The sequence below is a fragment of the Capsella rubella genome, unplaced genomic scaffold, assembly GCF_000375325.1.
Source record: "Capsella rubella cultivar Monte Gargano unplaced genomic scaffold, Caprub1_0 scaffold_7, whole genome shotgun sequence".
NCBI classification, from domain to species: Eukaryota; Viridiplantae; Streptophyta; class Magnoliopsida; order Brassicales; family Brassicaceae; genus Capsella; species Capsella rubella.
The window spans coordinates 5,295,294-5,308,737 of NW_006238917.1; the positions used below are offsets into that span (position 1 = coordinate 5,295,294).

Here is a 13,444-nt window from a genome sequence, read left to right on the forward strand (position 1 = left end):
ACCTCCATAACCATAGTTTTTAGAGAGATTTCTCTGTTTCCTATGCTCTCTCTCTCTCTTTCTCTCTCACCCTCACAGTGACTGTTCATCGGAGAGCTTCAGATCTAAAAGAGAAGAAGATAAAGCACTAGGATTCAATATCGATTTCGGTAAGAAAGCCATCTTCTACTGCTGGATTCGATTTGTTTCAGTGCATTGCTTCTTCTACTTCCTTTTGACTGTTGAGTTCTTTTTGCTTTGTTTTTATCACCAATGCAGCAATGCTGTTCGATTTCTCTGAACTTCTTCTCGTCTTTGCTTTAGTTTCATCTTATAATGCTTTTTTTCTTTCTTTCTTTAAGAGCTTCACTGTTCTTGCATTTTGGGTCTTACCGTAATGGATTTTGTTCTGACTTCTGAGTTCAAAATGCTGTTTCTGGTTGGATCAGGTTTCCGTTAAAGATTGCAACTTTTTTTTTAGTTAAAGAGCTTCAGTATTCTTGCATTTTGGGTCGTTTGCTTAAGGGTTTTGTTCTGAGGTTCAAATGCTGTTTCTGTTTCAATCGGGTTTCCCATAACTTTGGTTTCTTTTAGGATCTTCACCAAAATGGTTCGGTGTTTCTCTTATTTTGCAGGAAACCTTCTGATTTCACAAGAATGGCAGTCACGGAAGCTGAAAATCCTCTTATTGGAGAAATCACTTGTGGCACCTTACTACAGAAGTTGCAGGTAATTTTTGCAACCCACCCACACAACACATCTTAGCCTTTGTAGTATGGTTCCACAAACTCAGTGGACACACTTTTCTTTATAGGAAATCTGGGACGAAGTTGGTGAGAGTGATGAGGAACGAGACAAACTGCTTCTTCAGATTGAGGAAGAGTGTCTTAATGTTTACAAAAAGAAGGTTGAGCAGGCTGCTAAATCTCGTGCAGAGCTTCTTCAGACCTTGTCTGATGCCACTGTTGAGCTTTCCAATCTCACTACTTCTCTGGGGGAAAAAAGCTATATTGATATTGTAAGTAATCTCGCGTCTACAAGTGGAATGAGATTATTAGGTGATTACAGGGTGATTCAATGGCTTTGTCTCTATTGCAGCCAGATAAGAGTGCAGGGACGATCAAAGAACAACTTTCTGCAATAGCACCTGCTCTTGAACAACTTTGGCAACAGAAAGAGGAAAGGGTCCGGGCGTTTTCTGATGTACAATCACAAATTCAGAAGATATGTGAAGAGATCGCCGGCGGTTTGAATAATGGGCCGCATGTGGTTGACGAGTCTGACTTGTCTCTGAAGAGATTAGATGACTTCAAGAGGAAACTCCAAGAGCTCCAGAAGGAGAAGGTAAATTTCTTAGTTTGGACATGGTGATGTGTGGGCTATTTTCTTTCAGGTCAGAACTAAATCTGCTTTGTGTTTGGGCAGAGTGATAGGTTACAGAAGGTGCTCGAGTTTGTGAGCACGGTGCATGACCTATGTGCCGTCCTTGGTTTAGATTTCTTAAGCACTGTCACTGAAGTTCATCCGAGCTTAGATGAGGCAAATAATGCTCAAACCAAGAGCATTAGCAATGAAACACTTGCCAGGTTGGCTAAGACTGTCTTGACACTTAAGGAAGATAAGATGCAAAGACTTAAAAAGGTAGTCAAAATATCTCTGGCAGGAGCATGGTCAGTTAGGCTGGACATATGTTGAAATCCCTTTTAGTAACTTTTGAATATCAAACTGATGGATGAATTTTAAGTCTGATAAGCTGTGCCGAAAGTTCTGAAACTCTTGTATATAGATTTCAATAACGAATCTTGGTATGTGCAGCTTCAAGAGCTAGCTACTCAGCTAACTGATCTGTGGAATCTGATGGATACTCCTGATGAGGAAAGGGAGCTTTTTGACCATGTTACATGTAACATTTCAGCTTCAGTTCATGAAGTGACTGTCTCTGGTGCTCTAGCACTTGATCTAATTGAGCAGGTATTGTTAAAAAAATCATAATGTATCGGTCAATGAATATGATAAGTAACTCTTTTTAAACAAATCCTGTGAAATCTTGAAGGCTGAGGTGGAAGTGGATAGGCTTGACCAACTGAAATCTAGCAGAATGAAAGAAATTGCATTCAAGAAGCAAACCGAGCTTGAGGAGATATATGCTCGAGCTCATATCGAAATAAAACCAGAGGTTGTTCGTGAGAGGATCATGTCGTTGATTGATGCTGGAAATACTGAACCCTCTGAGCTACTGGCTGACATGGATAGCCAGATCGCAAAGGCCAAGGAAGAAGCGTTTAGCAGAAAAGAAATATTGGACCGAGTTGAGAAATGGATGTCGGCTTGTGAGGAAGAGAGCTGGCTTGAGGACTACAACCGTGTATGTTAAATTCGGAAATGTTAATGAATACATTATTAAAGAACACAAGGTTTTGTGTGATGATTTTGTTCTTGAATAACAGGATCAGAACAGGTATAGCGCAAGCCGAGGTGCGCATTTGAATCTCAAGAGAGCTGAGAAAGCCCGGATTCTGGTCAGCAAGATTACCGGTAACTTCTGAAATTCGCCCTTATCTGTACACATAAAACTAAACTGAGACTGATGGATATATCATGTGTTGTTTGTGCAAGCAATGGTTGACACATTGGTTGCTAAAACCCGGGCATGGGAAGAGGATAACAGTATGTCTTTTGAGTATGATGGCGTTCCTCTGCTCGCCATGCTAGATGAATACACTATGCTGAGGCAAGAACGAGAAGATGAGAAGCGGAGGCTGAAAGTAATTTATTTTTTTGCATCCTGTGACAAATCTTCTTGTTGAATCTAATTTCGTTTAAACTAACCTTGCCTTTTTATCATCAGGAACATAAAAAGCAGCAAGAACAGCCACACACAGATCAAGACTCGGCCTTTGGTTCTAAACCAAGCCCTGCAAGACCCATCAGTGCCAAGAAACCAGTGGGAACACGAGCTAACGGAGGAGGTCTCAACGAAACTCCTATCAGGCGTTTATCTATGAACTCAAGCCAGAACGGAAGCAAGTCCAAGAGAGACAGTCTGAACAAGATAGCTTCTCCTTCGAACCTTGTAGCCATCACGAAAGAAGATGCGGCATGTCCAGTTTCTGGTGCTGACCCAGTTATGGCTTCACAGTGACAATAGTAAAGAAAAAGAGTTGGAATGCTTACTGACACTTTTGTTAGTTGCTAATTGGGAGTGACTAATGTCTAAGAAACAGACAGTTAGAAACAAGACAAGACGTTGAGAGTAGAATGTTACATAGATGTCTATGTCTCTGTATTCATTGACTCAGTTATTTTCAGAAATTTCGTAGTTAAGCTTTGGGTAGCATGGACTTAATGTGAAGTGACCAGCTTGGTGAAGGAGATACAGGATTCTATCCGAGTTAAGTTTTATGATTATATATGTGGGCAAAATCGAAAAATACCAAAATTGTTTGGGTGTAAATTGAATAAATTAATAATGGTTGTGAAAAAATGTGAATATTAGAAAACTTCGAGGGTTGTTTTCCAAGAAGGTTTAGGACTTTACAGGCCCTGCGACGTCGTTTCTAGTTAATCAGAATCAGAATTTGTCCGAATCAGAAGCGCGTTCCTTGATAAAAATTAGGAAAATTTATTCAAGTGTCTTCTTCATTAAGACATTTAACAATCGGAGAAAAGCTACGAAGCTCGAGAAGAGAGAATCTATGTCGAACCCAAACGAACCAGCGAAGACTCTTCTGCCTTACTTGCAACGAGCTGACGAGTTGCAGAAGCATGAACCACTTGTCGCTTACTACTGTGCGTTGTGGTTTTCTCTTAATCCATATGTAACCTAGAATAAAAACCCAGATGATCGAGTTCTGCGATGATTATTATGATCTAGCTGTTCAAGTATTTTTTGATATTTTAACTAGACTTGTTTTTCTAATCGCAATTTATTGGTGTGGTGATTAGGCCGGCTATATGCCATGGAGCGAGGATTGAAGATTCCGCAGAGCGAGAGAACTAAGACCACCAATTCGATTCTCATGTCCCTCATTAATCAACTGGAAAAGGTATTACCTTTCAGTTCTTAGTTTTGAGTTTGTCTGATTTATTTCATCTGTCTATCTTAGGAGTTAAGGATTGTTTTTAGTGATTTGAGTCATTTTGATCATTATATGTTGTCACAAGCCTGGAGAGTTTATTTATGTTTTTGTTTGCTACGGAGGCTTTAATCTAAACTTAGCTTAGGTTGGTTCATGTTATTGGGATAACGCATGTGAAGCAAGAACACTTATACATGGTACTCAGGCTTATGGTGGGGTTTTGTAATTTGTTGCTCTCCCTATTTTTCTGGCCAATTTTTATGTTCTATACTAGGTTTTCTTTTTCTGTATGTGATGGTGAAATAGTTCAGTCTTGGATTTATCGCCTCCAATGATAATCCACCTTTTCATATAATGTAGCGTCTATGATCATATTGTGACAGATTTAATGAGTCAATTTCTTGACTAGTTTCATTTTTTTTTTTTGTGGTGATGATTCAGGATAAGAAATCATTGAATCTGTCCCCAGATGACAATATGCATGTGGAGGGGTTTGCACTAAATGTCTTTGCAAAGGCCGACAAGCAGGATCGTGCAGGAAGAGCTGACTTGTAAGTTTTTGGCTGTCTTATGTTTTCATTATCATATTGAATGGCATGTGACCATGGTAAGTTTCTACTAATGTTAGGGCCACCTTCAACACTATTTCAATGAGTCGAAATATCCTGTTTCCGTAGATTCATTCTATGTCTAGTATTAGTGTATTTGCCAATACTGGAAATTGCTTATAAGTACATACATAACTAATAAGTATGCAAATCCGGCAGACATATCGTTAGGTGATACCTTGACATATCGTTAGGTGATACCTTGACATATCGTTAGGTGGTACCTTCCTCTTACATCATTTGATGGTGACTTTCACGTCATAGTAATATATCTGTTTATTGAAATCAAATATATATAGAACGTAAGATCACCGGTCAAGTAATTAGCTGGATGCTTCCAAGGCTTATTACGACCTGTTATCTTCCAGCCGTTCTGCTTTTCCAAATTACCTGTATCTCCAGCCTTGACGTGTTGTTAATTATGAGTTGATACTGATATTAGTTCAATTACTACCCCTTATTTTAGTAGTTGTTAACATCCACATTCAGTAACCTTTACAGAAGCTTGTGATGGATTTTCTAAATTTAACTCTTGTTGTTTTTGTGACAGGGGCACAGCCAAAACCTTTTATGCTGCAAGCATCTTCTTTGAAATTCTGAGTCAGTTTGGCCCGGTACCTCCTGACGTGAGTTCCTACTTTTTCAGTTACTTTACAGTTAACATTTCAAATCAACACCTCGCACCTTAAGTTAAGAGGCAGCTGTGTTAGGTGATTGATGTACTTATATGTAATGGTTCCCATTGACAGATAGAACAGAAACAAAAGTATGCTATTTGGAAGGCTGCTGACATAAGGAAAGCCATTAAAGAAGGAAGGAAGCCCACTCCAGGTGACCCTGTTGACAATGACAGTGAAGAATCCATCCCATCAAGTGGTCCTAGTGGCTCCTATGTAAGTTTCTCAGTTTATGGTTTGGGAATATCTAGATATTGGCCTACCGTGTATTCTGTCTGATATAATCAAAGCATGTGGTGCGCACGCAAATGTTTATGGAACTTGCATCTCACTGATCATCTCATCTAGCTAGAGACCCACATATCTGCACCCACCTGTCTACTTCTAGGTCCTTGCTTTATCAACTGTCGTAACACTATGATAAAACATAATTTTCTTCGACAACTTGTAAGATATAAACACTGCATCAAGTTAATTAATTTAGCTTATGTCTATGTTAATTATCTACAGGATCTCGATGCCAGTGCTACCAACATAACAAGTCATCATAAAACAGAGCCTGATCCGTACCATGACTCAAATGATGACTCTAGCCATCATCACTTCCCTGAAGTACCACAACACCCTCTACCTCCCAGGTTTCATGACACTCCTAACAACGATTACCCCACAGATGTGCCGCCTCCACCACCGTCTTCTTACCCTTCCAACGATCTCCGCCCTCCTTCCACTGGACCATCAGACTCCCCTTACCCGCATCCTTTCAACCATCAACCATATCACCAAGACCCTCCCCAGCACATGCCGCCACCACAAAACTACCCATCTCATGAGACTTCTCCAAATTCTCTCCCTAATTTCCAGTCATATCCTAGTTTTAGTGAAAGCAGCCTCCCAGCCACTCCTCCGCACTACCCCTCTCACTACCAAAACCCAGAACAGTACTATTCTTCCCCGCATTCCGCACCTGCTCCTTCTTCCACAAGCTTCTCCTCTGCTCCTCCTCCTCCGCCTTACTCTTCAAATGGGGGTATCAATAGTGCTCCGGTTCTAAATCCTGCACCAAGTCCAGCTCAGAAGTACCATTATGACAGCAGCTACCAGCCAGGGCCTGAGAAGATTGCAGAGGCACACAAGGCTGCTAGATTCGCTGTGGGAGCTTTGGCTTTCGATGAAGTCTCGACTGCTGTAGAACATCTGAAGAAGTCACTGGAGTTGCTAACAAATCCATCAGCCGGTCATTGAGTATTATATCTAATCTATGAAACTTGGGTTGATGTGTGTGCGTGTCTTTGGTTATTAACTTTTCACAGTCACATCATGGGTTTACGTATTAACTTTTCATGCTCAGACTTCGTGTACAAAAGATATTGTGTGAAGGTTTCTTAATACATTATGAAAATTTTCCTGAAACTTCGTGTATATAGATAGTCCAAAGACCAGTGCTCGAAATCTTTTCTTTTGGTCTCTCTTCATAGAGAGCGAGTATAGAACACGCACTAAAGTAGGGGGTGGTGTTAGACTATCTCCATCGGAGATTCTGTTGTGGAGTTCTCTGGATTTAAATGCATAAAATTAAATCAAAAATCATTATTTAAGACAGAACCGGTTCTCTGGTGAGAGGTTAGAGAACCTGAGATAGTGTGTGATGTGTTCGTTTCTCATTGGTAGAAATAAAATGATGAAAGAAAAAAAAAACACTCTCGAGTTCTCTCTCTTCTCTTTGATTTTTTTTTCTTTTGCAGAACAAACACTTCTTTCTCTTTTAATCTCTCTCTCACATACAATTTCTCCAAATCGGGAGAGAATTTGGTCTCAAATCGACAGAAGCCATGGATGGCCATGAATCAAACCAAGCCGGACTCAAGATCTTCGTGGCGAGATGCTCCAGCTCGACCACGACACTGTTTTTGTAGCTGGATTTCTCCGAACCCAAGGAGTAAACAATGGAATTGAGGACATGGCTCACACTTCAACTAGGAGGGACACCATTTAAAAAAAACACACACCCAACCAGAGAATTCTATTGTTGGAGGAACAAACTTTTAAAAAAATTGAAAGAGGTTAACATACAAAAATTATAATTAAAAAATTTGTGAGAACCAATGATGGGTTCTCTTCGTTGGAGTTGCTCTTAGTACTCGAAGTTGGGCCTTTACAAAAAGCGCACAAGAGGCCCGATACATTGTGTGCGTTGAGATTACTGATTTAGCGGGCAGACAAGAAAATAATAAACAGTGATGAAACATGGAAGCAAACGTGTCTTCAGAATCATGTCAAGTGTAAGACAGAGGAAGAGAGGAGAGAGGTGCGTCAAAGACAAGAAAAGAGATGTCAATCACTGCTTTCGTCGGCGCGTGCATGTCCGCCACGCACATCAATCAGTATCAAACAAGTTCTTATTATGACCACCTCATTACTCTTCACTCTAAAACACACACATACATTGCACTCAGTCTAGAGAGAGAGAGAGATGGGTACGAAGAGTGAGATGATGGAGAGAGACGCAATGGCTACGGTGGCTCCTTACGCCCCGGTCACTTACCATCGCCGTGCTCGTGTTGACTTGGATGATAGACTTCCTAAACCTTGTAACACCTTTTTTTTCTTTACTTCCACTTCTATCCTAATTTCTTGTCAATTCGTATGTATATATTTGGTTGAACTAAAGAAACCGTTTTGGACTTACCAAACCTCAAAACTTTTGAATGCAATTCATGTGTGTGTCTATATATGCATGTATTTGATGTTGATGATCTTAAAGATAGACAGCTGTATGCTGCAAAATGATACTTATATGATGGTAATGTGTGTACATAAGTAAATGTATTTATGTGTATATATATATGATATGCGTAGATATGCCAAGAGCGTTGCAAGCACCAGACAGAGAGCATCCGTACGGAACCCCAGGCCATAAGAATTACGGACTTAGTGTTCTACAGCAACATGTCGCCTTCTTTGATATCGATGATAATGGCATCATCTACCCTTGGGAGACCTACTCTGGTATATATGTCTATACGTATAGGTTATAATAGATCTTTCAATCTTATCTTCTAGTACATGAAAAGTTGATTCAACATGTGCTTAGGACTACGAATGCTTGGTTTCAATATCATTGGGTCGCTTATAATAGCTGCTGTTATCAACTTGGCCCTTAGCTATGCTACTCTTCCGGTAACACCTCTCATCCTCATCTGACATATCACATATATTTTTAATGAATATTGTACTTTAGATCAATGTTCATTTTGTCAAGTGTTTGTCTTGCTCATGCAGGGGTGGTTACCTTCACCTTTCTTCCCCATATACATACACAACATACACAAGTCCAAGCATGGAAGTGACTCGCAAACATATGACAATGAAGGGAGGTGAGTGACTGTTATTTTGAAATATCGGTTAATTGATAGAGAAAGACATGATGATTGATGCATGTGGTATTCTCTTTCAGGTTTATGCCGGTGAATCTTGAGCTGATATTTAGCAAATATGCGAAAACCTTGCCAGATAAGTTGAGTCTTGGAGAACTATGGGAGATGACAGAAGGAAATCGTGACGCTTGGGACATTTTCGGATGGTACATTGCTGCATTAGTTCATTGAATGAATGTGCTAAACAAAAGTATTAGTGTTGCTGTAATTCTAATGCTTGAGTCTACCTACATATGTTTTATGTATTAGGATCGCCGGCAAAGTGGAGTGGGGACTGTTGTACTTGCTAGCGAGGGATGAAGAAGGGTTTTTGTCAAAAGAAGCAATTAGGAGGTGTTTCGACGGCAGCTTGTTCGAGTACTGCGCTAAGATCTACGCTGGTATCAGTGAAGACAAGACAGCCTACTACTAAAGGTATCCTTAATGTTAAGTGATCGATCGAGCCTCTTTATAGGCTAATAATCGATCCATGTTAAGCTTGTCCCTTTACAGTGAATGAAGTTTCGGGTAGTAGTATGGACTATCGTCTAAGAGATCTATGTTTGTTTTGCTTTTTCCAAATCTGTATGGTAAAGTACACGTTGCAGCAGCTTATATAGAAAAGCTTGGGTGTTTTGTTGCGTTAGTCTCTGTTTGTACCAACCTTTTTCAATTTCAATGCAATATATACAATTAAAACTGTAATAAAATATATATGCACATAATCTTTAGGAGTCCTAAAAGAAAAAAAAATAAAAAAATCTGTTTGTACATGATATTCACCGATCAGAACTAATTATTTTCCTGAATACAAAATGACCAATCGAGTCGATGATATGTTGCTTAGCTCCAATAGTACATTTGACCTCTAAAGAGATTGAAGCAAGAACCTCAGCCTCCGACACAGATGCATGTTACCCCACCCACCAAACTCTTCAAAAGTTGTTACTTGTTTCCAAAGCTCCAAGATTCCTAAGAATTTTTTAGATCAGAAGCCAACTTCGAAGAGATTTATTTATCTCGAATTCGCAATAAACATTGCAGCTTCAGTCAACTGTGTTGCTCTATAGCATTCAAAGCAAAAATGGTCTTTTTGAACAAATAAAACCACATATTTATTGAATCTCCTGCACAAATACACACATCATTAAGCTAGTCATTAATACATTAACTCAAATTCACATAAGACTTGAGAATATTAGCTCCACTCTGAGAACATTGAAGCAGTTTCAGAAATTCCAGTAAAGGACCTAAGGTTCATGGCAGGCATAAGAGAACAAGACAAGATAAAACACCTCTTATGTAGGAGAGTCTTGAACTTTGAATAGTATACTAGTCCTTTTGGATCCTTCTAGAGTTACATTAGCAACATCAACAACCTTCGATTTAGTGAAAAACTTAGAAATATCTCTAACATCGTCTCCGCCACATTCATCAACCGCAACCACACAAAACCCGCCGTGTCGCACCGTCCTCTCCATCTCCTCCACGAACCGCCACGGAAACAGAGCTTCAGCGAGATGTGCGGTGAATGCAAAATCGAAAACACCGTCGAAAAAGGGAAGGTTATGAGGATCAGCTCTTTTCACAAGAGGAATCGAATCGACCAACTCAATGCCCGTTACATCAGCTAATCCGATCTGAGAAAGAGCCATCGGAGCGTGCCCTGCGCCGGCGGAGAGACAGAGAGCTTTGGTGTGATTTTGAAGAAATCCGAGATCGCGAAATCGAAGGAAGTAATCAGAGAAGGAAGAGAGACGTGATTTCCAAGCTTTCGATGACCAGACTCGAGCGTTCTTCTTGGCAAGAGGAAGATGCTGGCGCGGCGATGAATCGCAGGTGGATCTCGGGAAATGCGTATGAGGTTTCGACGGAGCTTCTGGTGAAATACAAGTTTTCGGCGTCTGGAGAATCATAATCACCATTATCACTGTTCCGATGCTTAAGAACACGACTGATACTTTGTTCAGCATCTTCTCGACGTTTTTCTCCATCGTCGCCGAGCATCAACTCCAGCTCCGATCGAATTAGACTTCGCCGTTATCTCTCAACTGATGTGATTACGCGCGTGGAGATAACATTAAATGTGAATAAGCCCAACTCGGCCCATCTTCTTCTGGGTCTCTTGTACTGTATTTATATGTGTGTGCTTACAAATTAGAGGGGTTGGTTTAGAGTGTTTTTAAAACATTGAGGGCGAATGTACAATTTCAGAAAAGAAGTGGGGTGGTTTTAATTAGAATCTAAAACATAAGGAGGGAAAAAGAAATCTGGGTTTGGGAAAAGCACTCCTGCGGAGAGGAGCAAAGACCTCTCTCTCCTGGGGAAGAAGACGACGAACGAACAACATTTCGAGAGTAGTGAATTTTCAGTGGAGAGGGTTTGGCTGATTTCTTCTGATTCATAAGATTCAAGGATCGTTTCCGGTGGCCGAAGAGGAATTAGAAGAGGGAAGAAGAGGAAAGGTTAGAAATGTCGGACCTAGATCGGCAGATAGAGCAGCTGAAGCGCTGCGAACCATTGAGCGAATCGGAGGTGAAGGCCCTTTGCCTCAAAGCCATGGAAATCCTCGTTGAAGAGAGTAATGTTCAAAGAGTTGATGCCCCTGTCACTGTAAGTTCTTGCTACTCGATCTGGGATTCAGAATTTATCTCCAAAGTAGAAAGAATTGATATTCTTTTATCTTTAAAGTAGTAATTACGAGCTTGTAATTAAGAAACCTGAAGAAATTGGGCGCGGTGATTTCGTGTCTTTGAAATTTTGGTTCGTAATGTTGTGTCAAATGGTAGTCATTCGTAGGATCCAGTGAACGACTTGTATTTATGTTTTTCCTATTATTACAAGTCAAAATATTTGAAGGGCAGTGAAGTCATAGCGTTGAGAAGTGAGAGTAGCTACCATTGATGTGCTTACTATTTGCAAGAAATGCTAATCCTTGGAATTTTGTCTTGGAATAGTTATGTGGTGACATCCATGGGCAGTTCTATGACATGATGGAGCTTTTCAAAGTTGGGGGTGATTGCCCCAAGACCAACTATTTGTTTATGGGAGATTTTGTTGATCGTGGATATTATTCAGTTGAGACATTTCTACTTCTACTCGCACTCAAGGTAATTCTCGGGACTATCTTTTACTTTTTTTGTGGACCTGTGGTTTATGTAATTCTGCTAAATGGTTTTTAGAATCACTTAAGTGGGTCGCTTTGATATTCTTAGGTTAGATATCCAGACCGCATAACTCTTATCAGAGGAAACCACGAAAGTAGGCAAATCACACAGGTGAGTGCAGTCTCATTAAAGTTTTCAGTTTTATGTCTATATATTCACTCTATTCACAGAGTCTGCTTTTAGTAGGTTTATGGATTTTATGATGAGTGTCTGCGTAAATACGGCTCTGTCAATGTCTGGAGATACTGCACTGACATCTTTGACTACATGAGGTACGCACAGCAGCATTCCACTTTATTTGTGCTAAGTTTTTTGGTTCTCTTTCAAATGAAAGATTCCTTAATCTGTCTTTTTATGTACAAAAGTCTTTCAGCTGTTGTTGAGAACAAGATATTCTGTGTTCATGGTGGTCTCTCTCCAGCTATTATGACTCTTGATCAGGTTAAATAAGAGTTTCCTCTACTGATATAGTTAGAACTTTCCACCTAGTATGAGTTAACTGACGAACCCATACATTTATGGCAGATCAGGACAATTGACCGGAAGCAAGAAGTACCACATGATGGTGCCATGTGTGACCTCCTATGGTCTGATCCTGAGGATATTGTTGATGGCTGGGGATTGAGTCCTCGTGGTGCTGGATTCCTTTTTGGTGGCAGTGTTGTCACGGCTTTTAACCAGTCAAACAACATAGACTACATAGCCCGTGCGCATCAACTCGTTATGGAGGGTTACAAATGGATGTTCGATAGCCAAATTGTGACAGTGTGGTCAGCCCCAAATTACTGTTACAGGTAAATAAAATTCTCAGAGCCGTTTGTTTCAGTCTATGTATCTTCTTTCCTTTTTGCTTGATTTTTGCATTTACTCCTATTTCAATTATGCTCCAGATGTGGTAATGTGGCTTCGATTCTAGAGCTCGATGAGAATCTGAATAAAGAATTCCGTGTGTTCGATGCAGCCCAGCAGGTATAACCCTTTTAGTAAAATATTTTACTCCCCGCTTCTGATTCCCGTTGAGTAGATCAGTAGACTGACATATCTAACTGCAGGACTCAAGAGGGCCACCTGCCAAAAAACCTGCCCCTGATTACTTCCTCTGAAGGGCAAAACTTTAAAAACCCTATCCCCAAAGTAGAACTAGCTTCGATCCGACACCGTTGAAGAGGAAAGAGAATTACAATTCGCTGAGTGTTTAGGTGGCAGTGCAGAAGAAATATACACTACAATTGTTTCAGGCGAGTTCAACTTAAGCCACAAGGATTGGTCGAACTGGGTTTGTCTAAAAAGGATAGATTGTTGTTTCTGGTTTTGGTGTAATTGTAGGCCAAAGAGTGTTTTTGTGTAATGGTAGTTAAGAGAGTGATTTTGTCCTGATTCAAGTTTGTACTTTCTTAGGAGATATATAAAGACCTCAAACAGTTTTGGAGCTCACAATTATTTCAACAGAATTCCACAGGGAAACTTTAGGAGAATATGACAGCCATGCCAGAGTACAAATTGGTTGAGGCTTGGATT

General features: G+C 40.2%; 5 protein-coding genes across 5 annotated transcripts; 4 read left to right on the plus strand and 1 right to left on the minus strand.

Annotated features, from left to right (window-relative positions):
* Window positions 1-44: 44 nt before the first annotated feature.
* On the plus strand, window positions 45-3,387 carry LOC17878352 (65-kDa microtubule-associated protein 2). Its single transcript, XM_006283344.2, has 10 exons — window positions 45-149; window positions 615-708; window positions 794-997; window positions 1,078-1,323; window positions 1,405-1,620; window positions 1,795-1,950; window positions 2,033-2,344; window positions 2,427-2,514; window positions 2,596-2,744; window positions 2,828-3,387. The coding sequence occupies exons 2-10, from the start codon at window positions 637-639 to the stop codon at window positions 3,119-3,121; spliced, it is 1,737 nt and encodes a 578-aa protein (XP_006283406.1). The 5' UTR covers window positions 45-149; window positions 615-636; the 3' UTR covers window positions 3,122-3,387.
* Window positions 3,388-3,613: 226 nt separating this feature from the next.
* On the plus strand, window positions 3,614-6,756 carry LOC17879347 (protein HOMOLOG OF MAMMALIAN LYST-INTERACTING PROTEIN 5). The gene is made up of 6 exons (XM_006282536.2): window positions 3,614-3,768; window positions 3,925-4,025; window positions 4,500-4,609; window positions 5,217-5,292; window positions 5,416-5,559; window positions 5,854-6,756. Exons 1-6 carry the CDS (start codon window positions 3,675-3,677, stop codon window positions 6,586-6,588), a joined length of 1,260 nt encoding a protein of 419 aa, XP_006282598.2. The 5' UTR covers window positions 3,614-3,674; the 3' UTR covers window positions 6,589-6,756.
* A 1,032-nt stretch (window positions 6,757-7,788) lies between these two features.
* LOC17880217 (peroxygenase 1) lies at window positions 7,789-9,405 on the plus strand. Its single transcript, XM_006285850.2, has 6 exons — window positions 7,789-7,934; window positions 8,203-8,352; window positions 8,438-8,523; window positions 8,626-8,720; window positions 8,801-8,926; window positions 9,030-9,405. Exons 1-6 carry the CDS (start codon window positions 7,817-7,819, stop codon window positions 9,190-9,192), a joined length of 738 nt encoding a protein of 245 aa, XP_006285912.1. The 5' UTR covers window positions 7,789-7,816; the 3' UTR covers window positions 9,193-9,405.
* LOC17879424 lies at window positions 9,322-10,915 on the minus strand. The gene is made up of 2 exons (XM_006284406.2): window positions 10,055-10,915; window positions 9,322-9,886 (listed from the first exon to the last, which is right to left on the minus strand). The coding sequence occupies exon 1, from the start codon at window positions 10,751-10,753 to the stop codon at window positions 10,058-10,060; it is 696 nt and encodes a 231-aa protein (XP_006284468.1). The 5' UTR covers window positions 10,754-10,915; the 3' UTR covers window positions 9,322-9,886; window positions 10,055-10,057.
* A 141-nt stretch (window positions 10,916-11,056) lies between these two features.
* LOC17879909 (serine/threonine-protein phosphatase PP-X isozyme 1) lies at window positions 11,057-13,360 on the plus strand. Its single transcript, XM_006284121.2, has 8 exons — window positions 11,057-11,372; window positions 11,717-11,869; window positions 11,975-12,037; window positions 12,113-12,198; window positions 12,292-12,367; window positions 12,452-12,720; window positions 12,817-12,895; window positions 12,979-13,360. The coding sequence occupies exons 1-8, from the start codon at window positions 11,232-11,234 to the stop codon at window positions 13,027-13,029; spliced, it is 918 nt and encodes a 305-aa protein (XP_006284183.1). The 5' UTR covers window positions 11,057-11,231; the 3' UTR covers window positions 13,030-13,360.
* Window positions 13,361-13,444: the final 84 nt, after the last annotated feature.